General features: G+C 41.0%; 1 protein-coding gene across 1 annotated transcript in view; it reads right to left on the bottom strand.

The window, feature by feature from the left end:
- The window catches only part of Frl (formin-like protein), a 489166-nt gene that overhangs the window by 22287 nt on the left and 446714 nt on the right, over positions 1-20165 (bottom strand). The window contains exons 5-6 of the mRNA XM_071590308.1: positions 11840-11923; positions 10211-10505 (exon numbers count right to left, since the gene is read on the bottom strand). Of these exons, the coding sequence (XP_071446409.1) occupies positions 10211-10505; positions 11840-11923 (379 nt within the window). The remainder of the gene's footprint in view (positions 1-10210; positions 10506-11839; positions 11924-20165) is intronic.

The raw sequence follows: 20165 nt of genomic DNA, 5'->3' as shown, positions 1-20165 counted from the left end.
CTATCCACTTCTCATGTTGGTAGCTGGCCATGAATATTGAATGCTTCCTCATTGATGTTACAAGCCCCAACTCAGCCGTTTGGAAACACACATTGCCTTTCGTTAGACTATCAGTGATAATGTTACTGCGGGACTTGGAAAATATTATAATCAAAGGTGCTTTGCTTATCAGCAAAACGAACTCACAATGAACACGAAGAGTGCCACAAAATCCACACATTTCATCGTTTCAGAATTTCTCATCGTGGGGCGTCTTCAGGTTTCGCCTTTCAGCGTCGTGTGGCGAAGGTTGTGGAACCCTGGAGAGCGCCGTCCTCCGATGGAGGATATTTGAACCGGGTCGTTCATTTGGCGAGGGATGCGGAGAGGAGGCACACGAGGTTCGGGACCCGAGGCTGCCCGATGATTCACTGTCGTCGTATCTTGGAGCGCCACCAGCTCTTATTTGTCCCTCTAACCCCCCTGTCTTCCCCACCCCGTCCTCCCTCACCAAAGGAACGACGTCCGACGCTTCCTCAAAGGTACACGTCTCGGTTATCTCAAAAGATGAAGAATGCAACGCGAGCGCGTTGTTCTAACAGGATGACAACGGTATATTATCAATCAGACGATGGCAGTAACGCTTGACGTTTCAGTGGCAGAGACTGGTCTTTTAACCCTACCAAACCTAAAGCTACGTTTTCATGCATCCTGTTTTACGACGCCGAAGACTGCGAAGCCAATCAGGACGCAGATCCCCACCGCAGTAGAGGCGGTGAGCCAAGAGCCTATTCGCTTTTTCCACTCACTGGCGGTCACTGGATTCATCGTCGACTTATGATCTTTCTTCAGCCGAAGCCACAGACATGAAAACGGGGTATGACGGTGACGTAAAAATGAGTGCAAAACTGGAAGCATGAGAACATAACTGGTATCGTGGTTAGCGTAATGACTTTCCACCCTCAAGGGCTAAGGTTCGAATCCAGACAGATGCATACATTTTTAGAGGCATCCAGATCTCTAATTACTACGTGGAGAGCCCTTGAAGTGGGGTACGCTGTTCGTCGGTTGGTATGTTAAAATCTGCTTGACCCCTAGGCGAATTTCGTTATGAGACTAGGTTAATGCATACGCCGGGTTTCTCTCCACCCTTCCCACATTCCCTGAAAATCCTATCTCTATCACATTGGCGTTATCTACGCAAACCTACTCACCTCTTCTTTATTGACGAAAATACCTCAGTTCCCTCTTAAAACAGGGTGATTTGGGATATCCAATCACAAAAATTCCCTGATTTTCTGTTCTATCACTACGTTTAAGCTCCTTTCACACAATGCATTGAAACGTTGACAAGAAGAACTGCGCAAGACGTCTCGAATCAAAACGTAGGTCCCAAGCGACCCAACTTCAAAACTTGAATTACGAAATTGACGAGTTTTTAATGGTCCAGGAATCTTTGATGAGAATATTGCTACTTTGGTCACCAAAAGCAACGAAAGCGCATGCATGAATTCAATACCTTTCGCAAATATTTTCATTTGTCAACTTATATAACTTTGCCGCAAACAATATAAAACTTGCGAGTGAAAATATCGCGATAATACACGATTGAAGGCAAGTTGCCACCAGAGCCAACGTTAAGTTTGAACGTCTAGAAACTACCGAAAGATTTCATTCGATAAATTACGAGTCAACATGTGTTTGTGGGGCTCTAGTTGCTCCCGCGGTCATTCAGCGCTGGGACAAACTCTCAAAAGAGAACTAAGGACGAAACAAAGACCAAGCCCTTTACGGCACACGGCAATCTTCAAACGTGCGTGCATTCCCCCAAGGTTAACCGGGTTGACTACAGCAGTCAAGTCCGTGAGTGGCACGCGACGCGCATAGTTCATAAATTATAACAATCATAAAGCCCTTATCTTTTATCACTCGCAGATTCAAAGCGCTCTAAGTGAAAACAGCTTGGATACGACAAAGCAGAGAACATTTTAATTCCAACAATTTCCAGTGAATATGAAAAACTCGTAGATCATGAAAATCGATTTCGCACTGAATAGGAGGTAAGGAGGTTCGTAAAGCTTGACTTATCAATGTACTCACTTCTGAGGTTGAACACAATCAATTTTTATTTTATCAAAGTTATCCTTTCAACATAACAGACTAATTATTTATTTTCTTTAGGCGACGGTGTAAAGGGATTGATATGGTGCGGTGGCTAAGGTACTCGCTTCCTATCCAACTCCTGGAGCTGGCCGACTTTTCCAGTACAATCACTACTTGGGTCGTTGTGTGGAGAGCATCGTGAGTACGCCGTCGTTTTAATGAGGCGTTGAATCGTGGACCCCTTGGAGCCTTTCGCTACGAATAGGCTAATGCCGACCTCGGATTTCTCTCCACCCTTTCCCTAAAATAACCTACCCCACCCATATTACCTACCAACTGTCGGTCACCACCCCTAATATGAATTGCTACTTCTACTGCTGTGTGAGTGTAACCGTAGACTTGACAATTTTCTGCGACCTTTACCTGCAAGGAGTTTACAAACCAAGGGGTATAGTAACACTTTAAAAAGGTACGAGGGTGGGAATATATAGTATTATCAAATCTTGCTTTATATATTTTTGATTGAATAGGCTACCTATGAGGAATCTCGAAATGAAAAAATGTATTAATGGAAATTTAAGAAACACCATCATCTACTCAACGGTTGACTTGCTATAGGGGGTGTAGCTTACTTCGTTATAAGCCTAACGTGTTTTGAAATTCGTACATTCAGAGTTAAGGGGGACGGTTCCTTTACTTAAGGTTTCTCAAGACGAGCTCTCACCAAGTCCTTGAGCTTAGTTAGTACCGAGACATCAACTGGATTTGAACTGAGGACTTCCCGTTCAATAACTGAATGCTCCACCAACAGGAGGTATTATGAATATTGCTACAGGGCGGGGAACGAGATGGTGCGGGGGCTAACGTACTGGCTTCCCCTCTAGAGGGCGCGGGTTCAAATCCCGTTGGTGTTGAATATTTTTCAGAGGTATCTCGATCCCTACTTGAGGTGCTTTGTGGCGGGCACTTCGAGTGAGTACGCCGTCCGTCGGATGGGACGTTTAACTGCGGACCCCTTGGCGCCTTTCGTAAAGAGTAGGCTAATGCCGACACCGGGTTTCTCTCCACCCTTCATCCTTTCCTGTCCATCCCCTATGGCGCAAATGACCTCATTTGTCGGTCGCCTCCCCTAAAAACTACTACTTCTGCTACAGGGCTACGTTCGATTAACTGAAGTTAAAAATCTTACGATTTAAGAATAATATTCTTTTCGTTGAAAGGGCAACATAAACGCAGAACGGACAGAAATTCAGGATATGCTCATTTTAAAGTAGAGATATGTTTATTCCCTTTTTGCGAGCGAATATAGAGCATAAGTATAAAACAATATATTAGGTGGGCCACGCTAGTTGAAACCAAAGATGACGTAATTCAAAAAGCAGTAATAAATGTACAACTGGACGGCATGAAAATTTTACAAACGTGAATACAGACATTATTTAGTTAAAGTAGCAATATATATATAACACAAGTTTGACATTCTCTACCGATATTCACAGAGTTAGCATTAATAATTATCACTTCCCAAAAAATCAAAGCGCTTGAGGAGTATTGGAAATTGAGCCTGAAAGTGTGATAATAGAAGATTCGCGTCATAAAATGTTTACTCTTAACGGTGCAGATCCACAACACAGAAAATACGGATATCGATTATAAATTGGTTTTGCAAAAATCGACTGTAATGTCAACAGACGGCAGCTCTAGTAGCCACGGATTTTGTAACATGAAAGAATTTAAATCTATGGTTTAAAATGGTCGAAACTAGTTTTTCGGTAATAGCTAAAATCTCCATTCCGCAATTAGACACGTTTGCAATACAGTTAAATTTTAATATTGAAATAATACGGTAATATCAAATTGCAATTGCAATATATTTGCAATGTGTCTCTTTAGTACTGCACCTGAGGGATGGTTCGCGCGCTCCCACAATGGAGAGGAGGATCTCCGAAACTCATGGCCCTTAAACTGAAGGATTGTATCAACATTTTGGCAAGGTCATGCCAAATGCTATCGAGGTATTCTCTCCAGAGTAATATACCTACAGATCTTTCGTATTTGTTTCAGGTGTTATTTTGATATGGCTTTCAATGATTGGTTCGCCAAATCGTTCTAGTGGCCATTTTTGATAGTTTTTTTGTGTAGAATCTTTCGACGCGCTGGGTCTGGAATGGTTTTCAAAACGAAGATAGGAATGCTCACTGAAGAACGGGTTAACTGTGAGATACGTAGTCTTAAGTTTTATTCACAATTTATCTGTGGATAATCCGCATAAAGACACGAGTGGGAAATATCAATCAATGTAGGGAAAAGTTCAACACGGTGATTGCGACAAAAATACCACCACCACCCCTCCTCGCGCTTCGTCCCATGGACCCGTGGGGCTCATCCACAAGTTCAAGTAGGCAGCAGGCATTAGAAGGAAGGCGACTGAGAGGTGAGACCATTTAAACCATTGGAAATGTTACATGCGCGTTCTGAGGGCCAGTTTCTCAAAGCTACAAATCAGTGTTTACAAGTCCTTACAATTTGCACATACGGAGACTGTTGATAATAATAATGGGTGCAGCCCTCGCTATTAACCTACGTTACAATTTAATCAAATTTGAAAGGTTTCACTTACATTTAAGGCTGTCTTCAGAAGACTTGAAAATTCACATTTAGGCTAGGGGAATGGAACTGAAGTCTATCTTATTATAAATGAACTCCGAAGAGCGAACTTCAAATACAATCAAGTATCAAGGATGGTAATAATGGGCTGTTATAAATTTTGAACTAGCAGAATCATCGAAAGAAATGATTTAAATGGAAAGCTGTATTGTATTTATTTACTTTCACGGATCATCAATTAGTTGGTTTGTGGCGCATCTCCTAGCTATCCTGTTCCCGGTCAATCTCTTCATAGTTCAACATTCTGACAGCGTTCATTACCAACCTCTTCTCAACTCCAAGGTCTTTCTCCCTAATTCCCCCTCTGTTTACTCCTTTCACCCACGGTTTTAAGCAAACTATCACATCTGAGGATGCGTCCAATTTCCAAATGTGAAAATTTCACATGACTTTTACTACAGTTTTTCAGAAGAATCGTGCGCCAACTTGGGGCTTAACAGCAGAGTACGACCATAGAGAAAACCTTGGATGGGTGGGAATTGGTCAACTGTTGGCGAAAGTTGACCAAGGATCGGAAATGTTACGCCCCACCCAATATGATTGGGGGGGGGGACAAAAACGGCCCGTCCCGCGCGATTATTTTGATCTCCTGCAACGAGAAACCATTATCATCGCATTACGAATATATTATTATTCATTTCTTTCAGTACCAAAAAAAACAAGTCATAATTTTTTTATTTGTCGTTTTCTATTTGTTCCTAAGCATGGTTGATGCATGATCATCTTATTGGATTTAATAAACATTCTTCCGGAAATGACAATCACTGGAAATACATTAATCCGAAATGCACACCATCCTCTCCTTAGTTACCACGGGTAGTCCAACAATTGTATTCCTAACCATCGCATACGATGTACAGCGTAAATCATTTGAAGTACTCTCCAAATAAAACCTTAAATAAGGATAGTGCAAGATCCTAAATAAGGATAGCGCAATATCCTGCCAACAATGGCAATCGAATCTATCCACCGAATCAACCCGATCCCCTTTTACTATTTATTATAACTGTCGGAAGTTACAACGGGATGGCCAAATAACGCGGAAAATGTGGGTGACCGAAATATCGAGAGGAGGAGGGATGTCTAAGACCGTGAGCGTGGAGAATCCTATGTAAGCAGGGTGGAATAAGGAAGAGAATAGGCTTTTAAGACAGCATGAAGGTAGGTAAGAAGTATGAAAAACTGAATAAGGAAATAATGCAGGGCAGACAATCGGAGGATTACGTGGTACGCGGAAGATAACAGTCGTTAGGGTAATCCACGCATGCACTAACGGGAGGCAAACTCTCTTGAACACACAATGGAGGAAGACAAGGCATCTTTTAAATTGGATCCTTTGGTTAACAAACGTAAATTTTTTAGCCAAATGAAATAGAGCACGTTGTTTCGTTTTCACTTCATCAATTCTGCACTGTTTGATTGAGTTGGGATAAAACAACCCGCTGCTGCACGCGATCTAATTTGGCAACCAATCAAAACTTCATGAGGTACCCATATACCAGCAGCATATTCTAAATGAGGCCTAACTAGCGAAAGATAAATTGCTCTTTTACCTTTTCGTCACATTTTCCTAATACTCTTCTAATAAATCCAATTTTGTTAGCCTGCCCACATATTCCCCGCATATGTTTCACCCAGGAGAGATCGTGAGTGTGGGTACCGCTTATGTACGAGTATTTAATCGAGTCCACCTATTTCGGTGCTCCTGACGCAGGATGCATTCGGAAAGGAACTTATTTTAATCAAAAAATTCATCACTACGCACTTTTTTAAGTTAAATTCTAATTGCCAAGTGTCCCATCACCTTAAAAAGCATTAAGGTCATCTGCTAAAACTACTTATCCTCAGGGCTGCGCATACCTCTGTAAATCACTGTATCGTCGGCAAATACACGTATCTATATACCACGCAGATAATGACATTAACGTTAAGAAGGAGAGAGAGCGAAGGTCTGATAAAACCTCCCTCGGGAACACCTTAAGTGACTTCTACTTTATTAGAGCGAACTCCATCTATGACTACTCTTTGTATCCGACCATTCAAAAAGACTTTTTATCTATGTTATAACCTTCTAGCATGGTGAGTAATACCCTATGAGGCACTTTGTCAAAAGCTTGTTCAAAATCTAGAAAAACCGAAGCCACTGGAATTTTTCTCTCTCCCGAACCAAAGGTATCATAAACAAAAGGCGCAAGTTGTCTCGCAAGATTTACTCTTTCGGACACCGTGTTCATTTTTCATCAATAACTCTTGATTACCGAGGTGCTTCACGATCGAACTAGCAACTACATGTTCCATAACCTTGCTCGAAATGGATGCGAGGGAAATAGGTCTATAATTGCTTAGTTCCTTCTTCTCTCCGTTTTTAAATATAGGAGTTACATTAGCCGTTTTCCAGTTACTGGGAACCTTGTGATCTACTAGGGACATCTTAAATATGATTACTAGATACAGTGCAATTTCCGACGGTAGTTCATACGAGCTGGTATTTGATCAAGCCCGGAGGATTTGCTAGGGTTTATATTTTTCAACAAATGTTCTATTCCAGTATATGAAATTTCGATTTTGGGCATCGGTTGGTGGAAACAATTTGGTAAGCAATAGGATACGTCTGGTGAGACATTGGTGAAGACGTTTTGAAATAAGGAATTTAATTATTCGGCCTTTTCCAAACTGCAAACTACTGTTACTCTTTCGCCTTTGTTGTTTTTCATTGTGAATAAGTACACTTGTTTCTCTTAACCTCTCAGACATACGACCTAACTGCTTTCGGGATGGGGTAAATTTTCAGCAAATAATTTACTTTTGGGTTATTTTAATGCTTTCCGAAATTCCTTCAAATCATTCGCCCTAAATAATATCTTGGAATCTTATGATATCATCCTTTTGTCGCCAGGGGTATCGTTCCTTATACTGTTCATCTTTGCCTAACATGTCCTTTGACGTCTTAACGATTTTCTTCGTCCACGTTTTACCATCCGTGTTATGTTTTATAAATTGTACCATTCTGTGTTATGCTTTATACTTTTAATTTGGATGAATCTGTCAACTGCTGAGCGCGCGATGCCAAGGAAGAGATTCTACGTATCCTGTTAGTAGGTGTTTACTATGTTCCATAAAATTTGCAAATGAACTCTGTACAACGCACAGTTTACATTGGCACGAGCGATATCTATTGTGTGACCTATCCATATTGCAATGGAACTGTGACTAGACATCAACTTTCCAGATAACGTATCCTGTGCACGATTTTCCTATCTTGTACACGGAGTGTGATGAAGTTATGCTATGAAGTTTCACCCCATAATAATAGTTAACTGATGTAGAAATACTGTAGTCGTAATTTATAAAGAATATCTCGAATAATATTAAATAACGTGCCACAAAAATCAATTTGTCAAAATAGTATGAGTAGTCTAAGGCACATATTTTGACGCTGCAGGATAAGAAAGAAAGAGATCGAACGACTCATTGTAAAACGCGACCGTCAAGGGGACCCGCGATGCATTGCGCATACATCCGCTTGCCCTGGATCGCGGAGTCGCTTGTCAAATATTTTCCATTCGAATAGCCACGAAGGGGTGGAGAAAAATGGGGGCCCATCGCGTGCACTTTTAAGGCAGGACTTTTAGCATTATCACTAACGGCGGCCCGCATGACATCCACGGAGGATTTAGGGTAACGAGGGGCGAGGTTTATTAGAATTTATCAGTAACATTAATACCGAGATGAAATGTGTCACAAATCGACAAATTATTCCGGCCACCTTCCGCTAGCTTTCTGTCTTCCAAGAACGGTCGGGGGGAATATAATTCCTTTCTCAACGCTTCCCGAATGTCAGAGTTGATTCTTGGGAAGGGGTGAACGATGGCTGGCCATGGCGTCAAATAAACACCATATAGATAGATATATGAATGGCCTCATACAATGAGTGGATGCATGCGGGCGTTACTTCCGCGTGCGATCAACGACTTTGGGTTAGCGACACTTAAATTTCCAGGTCACGAATGAAGCCCTGTTGTACCCTAAATAACGACCAATTCATAACGAGAAACCGAAAACGACTCACGACTCTACAAAGAGGAAGGATGGAACTAGCAGTCAAGATATGGTTACGGTTAAACTCCGGGTACATTAGAAATTTTTGTTCATGCTTACTAAAAGAAAACTTCAGCCCTTTTTCTTTAAACTCTACGAATCTAAGGGTAACCTAGTTTCAAAACAAACCCACGGATTTCAAAGGAGCATAGGTGTAATTTTTACGGTATCGATATAATTTTCTTTTACTCATTCTCATTAACAGACAAAAAAAAGTCATTTGGAGCAGCATCACGCATAAAGCATTTGCAAACGAAAATCAAAAACGCATTTGTAAAAATCAGCAAGACAAAGAGTAAATTGAAGAAAATGACCCAGAGTTTTTTATAAAAATTGTAACGATTAACGTGTGGTGTTTCGTAACTTATTGCTACAACTTTGACTCTTTTAATTAATAAATTTTAAACCTTGAATTTTATAGAGTTCGCGAAGTAAACTTATTCAGCCACTTCGAAGAAAGAACGCATTTTTATTTGTGAATACAACAGGTGAAAACGAAAAGGTAATTTTTCGGCTTCATCCATGTATAAGAATTTTTCAGCTAAAGCTAAAATCTTACACAGGCAACAAAATCATGGGAATTGAATGATAGCCTGCTGATGAATAGAGATGTTTGAATATAAATGGCGCTCCTCTATCGTCATCTGAGAGACGCTTCCATTCATGCAGCTTATTGGTCTGAAGCAGCCAAGCAGCTTTGCCATTGGGTGCTCGGGTGACGTCATGGGTCTCGCATTTGTTTCTACGAGCAAATACTTATACAGTGGGCATTAAATAAGTCAACAAGCCATTACGATAAATAAGAGAAAAGCGCTGGAAACCGCCAAATTCACCCAAGCTGTAGTTTTACAGAAAATAATCTCCCTTGGAAAAACGCACGTGGCACAGGAATCTGCGCCCTAAACTCTGAGACGTGAATTACATATGAAATGTAAGGTACATAGGAGTACCTAAGAGCTCTACTCTCCCCTATTTAATCAAACCAACGTTCTGGTGAATTACTAGTGTATCTATGGGTGGAGTGTTAGCATAGTGGACACTGATCGGTGGTTATCAAGTTAAAATCCTGAGAGACGTATTCGGAAACCCCCATATAAATATCCATAAAAATACGATTTTCTGGCTAAGAAATTCATGCAAAAAATCTGGTAAGGAACAACTGGTCCTTATGCGCTGATTTTATTAACTTCACACGCAATATCTACTTATTACGAAAGGAGATCTACCCTCATCCATGAAAAACAATGATTGGGTTGATCGCTGTGATAATGAGCCCCGTAGTATCTCAAGGAACCGGAGGGATGAGGGAAAACATTTTCCAATTCGAAGCAAGGTATATCGCGAAAGCGGGCTGGGAACTGACCTTGTTGTTCATGATGGCTCGCAGGCACATAATGCAGACGTGTATGTCGTCCTTGGCCTCACCCATGTTGAGTTTGGCGACGTGCCGGGACCTCCGCTTGGCCCCGGGGCTGTCGGTGCCGGTGGGCGGGAGGAGCTGCTGGTGGAGAAGCAGGGAAGGCCTCGAGGGCCCCGTCCCATTGCCCTGGTGCTGCTGGCTGTTGTGGTTCCCGCCGCCCACGCAGCTTCGGGGCAGTGAGGACGAGATGCGCTCCTCGGAGGACTCGAGCCGGCTCTCGATGATCCTCTGCTCGTGCCTAATGGAGGGAGGCAGACGGGAAAGTCGGGACAAGGGCCGAGACGCGGGAGCAAACAAATGTTACACATCTTTGTTCGCCACCATCAAATCAAATATTTGTCCATTACAGAGGTCTTTGCGCATTCTGTGGTTTCTGCCCAACACAAGAGAGGCCTACAACTACGCCATGATAATCTGCAAACTGCCACGGTTGCACGCGGCAGCGTGTGGTAGTTTGGACGCAACACCACGTTCGTAATTTTAGGCAAATGTGGTGAGTTCGTGATAATAATTTTGTACAATGAATACGTGATTAATTGAATCATTACAATTCACCCTTTGAAACCATGAGGGTGCGTCAAACTTGCGATCCATTGACCTCGTACGCCACCATCGCTCGGCTGCTTTCAATTTAGAAACAATTTTTTATGACGAGGGATTATGGAATTTATCGTAGATGGAGATGCCTGATACAAGTTTTTCATTCTTGTGAAAGGGTGGAACCAAAGTGAAATATATGAATACAAATTTATAACTATATATAATGTGCTTTTCATAAAAACGATGTTGAAATATATTAAATAAACAACATTACATGAACTATACACAAGTCTATACTTGTAGAGAACCTAAAATTGTCTGCGCCGACTACTTCACGATGCGATGAATTTTAAATGGCACCTGTTTGACGAGTCGCTCCAAGACTGAACCGAAATATCTCAAAAACAGTTGGAGATGGTCGACTCCGAGTTGATATTTTTTGTTTCTTTTTAAAACCTAAAATTGTGTAGACTATTAAAAAAATCGTATAACGCCATTTCTTGCCTGATTTGACACAGAATCGACGGTATACGAATATATCCGTGCTACAGTCCCTTTCTCTTACTTTATTCGGGTAGTGTGATGTCACTATTAAGTAGTTTGGGGCACTAATGATTCCCACGGGCAGGGGGGGAGGGTGTTGCAACCTCGCAAAATTCAATTTCAACCGGACTAACACAAAGATTCAATATTTTTCGTAACTCATAAACAAAGTTTTGCCATAATGCAAGGTCATCTTGTTTTGGTGATTTACTTTAAGTTATCATTCAGGCTGGTTTTTTTCAGAAAAGAAAACCCATAATACTGTAAAAAAAACAAAAAAAAACAATTCCTAAGATAGGAAAAAACTACTGCTACAAGAAGGGGTTGGGGAAAATTGATTTTTGAATTTTTTCTTCATCCAATATCAGTCATATGTTTTCAGTATGTTAAGAGGAGCGTGTAAACATATTTATAAAATCTTATCAATAAGAGGAATTAATTCAAAACCAAACGACTATCAGTATCCCTTGTCGGGAAACAAAAACTCACCTCATCATGATAAGCCTCCAGCTTAAGTAGTCGATAAGAACGTCCAGGCCATTGTTCTGCTCGTCTAAAAATTCACGGACCCACCTGTAAGAAAAAAATAATGCTTTGTTTAACTGTTCCCAAAATAATTCACTTATAATCTTCTCTCAAATTATCGAGTAATTGTGAAAGAATCTATTTTATTCGTCTTTTACAAAATAATGTTGAGCTCCATCTAGGTTGAGACGATAAAAAAAGAAAAACAAAGCCTTAAATGCCCAAACACCTATCGAAGAAAAAGACAATATATTTCAGCACACAGGAGAAAGAAAATAATAGGGAAACGGAAAAGAAAAAACTTGAATTTAAACTAAAAATAACGATTTCGGTACAAACAATTAATTTTATAAACAAACAAAAATATATGTCGGCGGTCCTCTATTAACTTTTATGAATCACGAAGTTATATAATCAGGTGCTCATGTGTTTTCAACGAAGGTCTCCTGTTTTTTGCCGATCCAAAGGGGAGACTTTCTTTCGCGAAATAATCAGCGCCTTTGATTTACTATCGGCGCTTTCACAGCTGACCAGGTTAAACAAATCTGGATAAATGAAGTTTCATCTACTCATTACGGACGCTCGGATCTTTCCCTCCATGCATCCGCTAACCACACTCTACCTGGAGACATGCTGCCTCAGGGCATGAATTCAAATACATTAAAAATTACAATTTGTAACTTCGCTTGGCTTAAATCACCGCATGGGCGTTAACACTAATATATAGGTAAAATTTTATCTTTTTGTTCAAATAATGGACGAAATACTTCATTCATTTTGTGCATGAAGTGCAATTCAGTCATTATGTTGTTGAACGAATGTTAAAATCAGTACTGAAAACAAAGATTTCTTCAGTTACACAAAAATGCTACACAAAATAAATCATAGATCATCAAACCTAGGAGTTTTAATAGGCTTGATTACCTACTAGACGAAAACTTTCCCTTTTTTGCTAGATTTATTCTTAATTGGATAATGCCCGAACAATCAAATAAAATTTTGCTCCGATGATGTCGTTCTATAAAAACTAAACGAGAAGAACTAATCTCATTATCCTTCAAAAGTTTTTAGGGGCACTTAAATAATCACGACGTCAGTTGAAATTGCGACGGGAATTGCGAAGAAGACAAGACAAAGTTTTAACTTACGTCGCCTCCATTTCTGAGCGCGATTAACCACCGATATTAACGAACGTTTTTGGTGGGAGACGTTATGCATGAATAGATTTGGACCATTTTAAAACCGAGTCTGTTATTAAGACCAATGAATGACAGGGAGCAGGGAAAAAGGGTGAATTCGACAATGACCCATGCTTTCCAATAAAGTAGTAGAGCTAGAGGGCACGGAAACCACTCACCAGAATTGCACCAATAAACATGGGATGAGTGGTTCGAAATTCCCGTTATGATAACATTTAAATTTAGAATGTTGACCTCTTCATTTTATTTCAGGCCCGTCTTTATCAACTTATCCTCCGAATACCCGGTAGAAAACTAAGATGTGTTCGCTGGGCAAATACAGAGGAGGATTCATTCCAAAACTATTTTTTATATTTATACATATTTATGTATATTTATACATACATTTATATATGTTTATACATATTTAAATCTATGTATATTTATAAATATTTATGTATATATTTATTTATATATATTTATACATATTTATAAATACATATTTATAACGTGGGTTCAACTCTTAATTGCCACTTAGGCGGATAATTTCCTCTCATTTGATATGAAATGCTCGCTGGTGGACGGCGGCATTGCCACGCGCATAACGCCCAATTACGAGTGGATAAACGCCACACTCAGTTTTATTCGGGAGATAACTTATTCGTATCTCCAAAACCCTTTACCTGGAGATGGATTAACTGGGTCTTAATTAGGTTATCAAGGGGACGGAAAACTGTTATCGCGCGAGCTCATTCAACGATCGTGCGACGCGCTAAACGCGAAGGGCCTTCCTTTCTTTTTAGCGTCGGTGGACGGAGAGAGGCAAAGGCGAACGGGAGAACGAGAAAACGAGAGGGCCAAATCCGCGCATTACGGAGATGAAACCAGGGTGAGTGCGAGAAGGACGGGAAGAAATGATGTTACGGAGGAGACTTTCGTGAGCGGCTCGAGAGCACGGAAGAGTTACGGTGAGGAGGGAAATAGGCGATAAATCACACACACACGAGGAGCGGAAGAACGGCAAGGGAGCGGGGAATGAATTATTACGGTCTTCTGGCGGACCGTGGGTCTGATTCGTAATTGGGCGTAAGGGTTGAGACCCGGGGTGGGGTGGCCACTCTGGAGGGAACGAGGGCAAAAATTTACGGTAAGGGGCGCCCAGATCCTTTAATATTTAACATTTATAATTTCCTCTTCAACGTGAATACCTCAACTGGATTTGCCCATGCGGCGGGTGTCCGTATCTCTCCTGCTGCACGACGAAACTACGCACACACGCACTCTCTTACGCCCATTATTCATCCCAACTCCCTTTAATTGATCGTCGAAAGGTAGCCCGAAACGAGAGGGGAATGAATCAAAGAGTACTAAGACGGCGTAAAATTCTGAGAAACGAGCCTCCTCGGGACGAAGTCGTAATACGCCAGCAAACATTCCGGGATGGGATAATTACAACGGACATCCGAAACAATTAGGAAGCCGCACCGTTTTCCCAAACGCGAACGCTCCACTCCGAGTGGCAAATTTGGATTCGAGAGGAAAATCGAGAGTCAAAAAATCATTCCGAACATTCATAACCGTTCCTCTTAATACCCGACGACTTAATATACGAAAAACGTTCCACACACAAAGGGATTACCACGATACTTAGGTGAGTGATTTTACTGGGATTTAAAAAAACAAACAACACAATGAACTATGCATTCTGGCAACTATGAGCTCGCATGAGCGCTGAAGGCAAGCATCATTAATGTTGTTTATTGTGCCCCCGCTGATTGATTCTCATTCACGGCAGGATTAGTCGGGTGGATACCGCGCTCTTCCTCGAACCCAAAGGTCGCGGGTTCGAGTGCCGCCTTGAGTATAGGAGTTTTGCCGATGGTTCTGCCCTTTGAACACCAGATGAGATGCCAGGAGCGGTTTTTCAGGATCCCGGTTAACGCATCTTCATGTATTTTTCACTGGCTGTTTAAATGCAAGGCATGCTAATGTGCAAACACCAGGTGAAATTCTCCAAGAAGACGACAATATCAGTTTCTCTCCGCCCTTCCTATTCTCTGCCATTGCTACCTCTCATTAAAACCACGTTTCATAAAAACATTCCCTTCCCTTGAGCAAAGTAAGCAAAAGAACTAGGCACTCACGTTCCTCCCTAAGTGTTCAATTCTACGCGCATCTACCCCAGAATTATTATCATGAATTTCACGGACGGGAGTGACTGGGTGGGGCCTGGCCTGAGAAGCGAAGAGCCCGAGGAGTTGAATGCACTCACGAAATAAATATACGTCCGTATTTCAACCCGGAGATAGGTTGACTACAGTCGTCTCTCCCTTAGCCAATTCCCTCGGACACCTGGGTTCCTCTTTTGTCGTACATCCCTATTAGGCTTAAATATGCTTCCTCTGGTCCCCTCCTCTTTGGAACTTTTCTCCTATTTTCTCTTCCTTGCACGCTCCTAGAGAAATACGCTGTGCCACAATGCGCGCACATATGCATATGTTTTTCTTTCCCTTAAAATTGCTCATCGTGGCTTTTACTTTCTCGGTTCTCACCAAATATGACTTGAAAAGGTACCTCTCCGAAACCTAATTCTGGAAAATGGGAGCGAGGAGGATGATGTTAAATCAGAAGTGATGAAGACGAGATTGGACATGTCGAGTTATGAGAGATGGTCGAAAGGTCGGAGGTGAAGTCAAGTGCCCCAACTCGAAAGGAGTCATGTAAATGTCTTCGAATTCAAGCCGGGGGGGGGGGGGAATTTATCCCAAAGGATCCTCCTCCTACAATAAGCGAGGTGAGGACTTCCATCGACAACACTAAGCCGTGGTTTGGTTAAGAGTAGGCTACTAACCAACACCTACCATATGATAGCGCACTAAATATTATAGAATTGATTTCTATTTCGAAATTCATAGAAATGAAGGAAGCGCTGAAAATTTCAAATATTTTCAGCTCAAAAATAACATGGCATAATGATTTACGCAGACGGGTAGTAAGGGAATTAAACGTTTCCTTGATCATAGCGAATGAAATCTACAAAATAATTTAAAACCTTCGCCCTTGATTGCCCGACGTTGGGCCACGGAGGGTTTTGAGAGTGGAGTGTGAGAGGCGGAGGGTGAGGAGGAGGGAGAAGCAATCAAAGATGAGATTACCGCGAAACGCAATTGACGAGAGTGGAGAGGACTTCGTGGAGCTTTCAATTAGGTAATGGACATCTAAACATCACTATTGAATTAATTCACGTGGAGCTATTGTAAGACGGAGAAGACGTTACAAATCCACTCCGCACCGAGGGGTTCCCTAGAACGAATTTGACATTCATTTAAATACGAACTCGCTAAAGGTCTTTTGAATTCTATGACTCACGGTCATTAATGCGTTTAATAAGAACATGTAAAATGTAACCAGGAAAATGGGTACACAAAACATCCTCTATCGGTTTAAAAATTTGTTCTCAATGACTGTCCATGGCAAAATGATTTACCATGACTTGAAATTCTACGTCAGTTCAATATTATTCAGTTGTGTTTACCGCATCGTTACGGGTTCAAATTTTTGAAACCATTCTTTTGTTTTATATTTTTATAATTAACAAATTAAATCATTATTGAAACGCCATGGATACCATGAAAATGATATTTTCGAGAGTAGTCTATATAAGATAAAATACAAAATACAAATCACCTTCAAGTGGTGAATTTAATATACCATGAACAACGGAAGAAAGGCGACGGGGAAATAACCGTCTCAAGGGATAAACGTATCTCAAACTAAAAAGTAATTTACCAAAATAGATCTACTTTGTTCTCCTCTGATCTTTGAAATAAATTTAATACATTTTTTTTTCTTTTTATTATTATACTTGAAACGTCTTCATTTGTTCCTCGTAGTGTGAGTTCTCTTCGTTTCAAAGAGTCATTTTCACTGAAGAAATGCAAAAAACAGGAGCAGGATTCTTTTCGCGAAGCTTTTTAGTAAGTTAAATCCAATAAAGCACATACAAAGGCCTGATGAAAAAGACAAAGGCATTTTATTTACATTTAAAAAGGCCCAGAGTGACGACATGAGCAAAAGATCCATGGTGCAGTTGCAGAAAATTTTCGATTGCATTTCTTCTGCTAGAGATGATAATCCCGACACTTTTGACTGGTTATGTCGCTGCGAAAGAGAAAATATTTTTAAAAAATTAACTAGAAAATATTTAGGAAAAGGCAGATTTTTTGTCTCAACGACATCACAATTTTTCTTCCTCCTATTTTTTCATCACTTTTTTCGAGGGGTTAACTACACGGGAATGAATTCGTGCTGAAAAAGGAATTTGAGCCACAGCAGCAAGTGTTTTTTTCTGATTATCGTCGCGTGAGTGTCTATCAAGCAGTTAAAAAAACAAGAAAAAATACCGGACGAATATCGCACTATTTTCATAAATGAAAAATAGTATTCGCTCCAATGATGATCATTGACCACACAGGACACCGATATTTATTCCCTAGGGACATATACTACAAAATAAGAATTGCGAATCTTTAAATTGGGGTCCGTGACCCGCTTCTTGAAAGTTTCACATTCACAAGCGGAGTCCTCTGGATTTGGCAATCAGTGAGAAATAGTTTTGAAAAGAAATATGCGCCCATTTCCTTCGTCGATCGAGCCGAATTCTTTACCGTAAGCAATTTGTTTCACGTAACATTTTGCAGCATTTTTACGCGGAATCTTCCGAACGCGTAAAATCCGACGTTCCTGAAGTAGACGTTTCCGGAGGAAAAACAAGCACGAAATTTAACAAAAATCGCAAGGCAACGAATGCTCAACTGTAGTGAGCATATTAGAATACAGTATGGTGTGTCTTTGACCGTATGCTTCCAAATTCATTACATTTATGACTCACTCGACCCATTTCGCGTACCAAGAAAATGAAATACTTCATGAAGGCACCGATGATACAATACGAGTATATAATAATATCGAAAGGAAGCACCTTTCATTGGGGTGGATTAGAAGTTAACACAATGACTTTGACTGTTTTTTTTAATGGCCGTTCCTCTAGAAATATTTCTGGGTAAGTTAAATTCAACCAAAAATTCATCAAAATCAAATTTCGTAGGATAAATAACTAGGCATTTTCCCACAGAGAAATTACCTTCATTTACCTTAAATAAAATTCTTTCAAAAGTAGAAAAAATGCCATGTCATTTACCTTTCAAAATGGATATTTTCCACCACAATAATACTATCACCGCCGAGAATATAATTTCAAAATTTCGTAAAACTTCGAATGTTCTGCGGTTGCGTAACATCCCACATCAAGCTCTCGCTGGTCATGGCCATGGTTAATATAAATTATATCATCAGAAATGACTATAAAATTTTTAATATGCATCAATTCTATCCTTAGAGGAATCCAAACAAAATATAGTTTCGCAAATAAATGTTATGATTACAACAGATGTTATAAAAATCGTGCGCCAAGAATTCAGCTGACGAGATAAGCAAAACCAGCTATGGGTTTGTGTGAAATTAACTCTTTCCAAATGAGCAACGATCATCGCCTTCAATAATAGGTCTCGAACACTAAGGAATAAAGTGGGTGAGGAGTGGAGAGGCCAAGTGGAATGACCTCAACAATAGCTGCGATAAAATAGAACATTGAATTTTCCATACATAACTCCCACACGAGAGTTTGTATGGAGAGAGAGAGCATTTACAGCCCGTGATTTAATATTCGAGATACTCTAAGAAGTACATATCCCTATATAAAAATCTCCGATGCGATACTCCAGTGCTTGGAGTTACCAAGGACTCTATTACGCAAAAAATCACAAGGAACATTTCGACGTAAGAGACTCCTTAAGGGCCTTTCAGACCCGAGAGACGACATAAATACCTGTATTAGTCCTTGGCTCGTTTCATAAAATTTTATGTACGTATCGCTGTCATATAATGTGCTTTTATCCAGAATGCGCACACGTCCTGCGAGGTAAATAAAAAGCTTTTACACCAATTCGAAACAAAAACGCACGGAAGTGAGCCCAGATAACCATGAAACACATCGAACAGACAAAGGAGAGACTTATTTTTTCGCATTTCTATACCAATATCCTCCTATCCCAGCGACGGCGTGGTTTCTATGGCAACGGACGTTGTCCCCCTCGCTATCGCGACCCAGCCCCCTTACTGCACCGCTCCCTACCCCCATCGAGCCTGGATGCACACCAATCGAAGGCGACCCCGTGTCCCTCGTCTCCAAAGACCCCTTCCGTCACGATTGGAGACACCGCGAAATTGGTCGAGGGAGGGGATGACGAGGGGGATATAGTACAAAAGGACCAACAACCCCTAAGGCGTGCAATACGCAAAATGATCCCCGATCTAAAAATAAAGAAGCGCTGCCATTACGCACGCCAGGGAAAGAGATGGCGAAAGGATAAAGGGGGGAGGGGGCAAGGGATGTGACCAAGAGAGGGAGATCCTTCACTCGAGATCCGGTGAAACGTTAAGAGTGCGGGATTGAGCCACCCAAACGCCCTACTTGCCTTCCATTCACGACGATCAACTATCCCTCCGATATCCTCCATAAAGGAGACAGGCGGAGGATACCACAGTAATTACTAGATGGGAGATGTATGCATTGTGATATCTCCCACGTGCGACTCACGTACATTCGGAGGAGGGAACCCTTCCACCAAGCCATAGCAAACGAAACGGATGGGAGAATGGAACCGAGGGCCCGCATGGAATAAAAGCCAGCAACCAGCTGCGATCATGCATATTCATATAAAGTATATTCATTTCACTGCAGTGCAGGTGCGCTACATATAAACAAAAGTATTTTTACCGCTCGCACAGCGAAGTCTGAAACGCAACGGTATCGTTTGACCTCAGCAAGCGAGCAGCTGCGGCTCGTATGCAAAACTTCACTTTTATGCGAGCATTTTTTTATCCTAAGAAATATGTTTGAACTCCGCACGTCATATAAGGCATAAGCGATTAACATCACGAATTCAGTGATCAAGAATTATTGAAACGAATATACATTACGCAGTATACAACACAATAGTGTTATCATTCCAAGAGCCTCTCTTATGACATCAAGTCACCCGCCGGCTTGA

This window comes from Hetaerina americana, unplaced genomic scaffold, assembly GCF_022747635.1.
Source record: "Hetaerina americana unplaced genomic scaffold, ioHetAmer1.1.p SCAF_4, whole genome shotgun sequence".
In the NCBI taxonomy this organism is placed as follows: Eukaryota; Metazoa; Arthropoda; class Insecta; order Odonata; family Calopterygidae; genus Hetaerina; species Hetaerina americana.
This window is presented reverse-complemented; position numbering and strand designations above follow the sequence as displayed.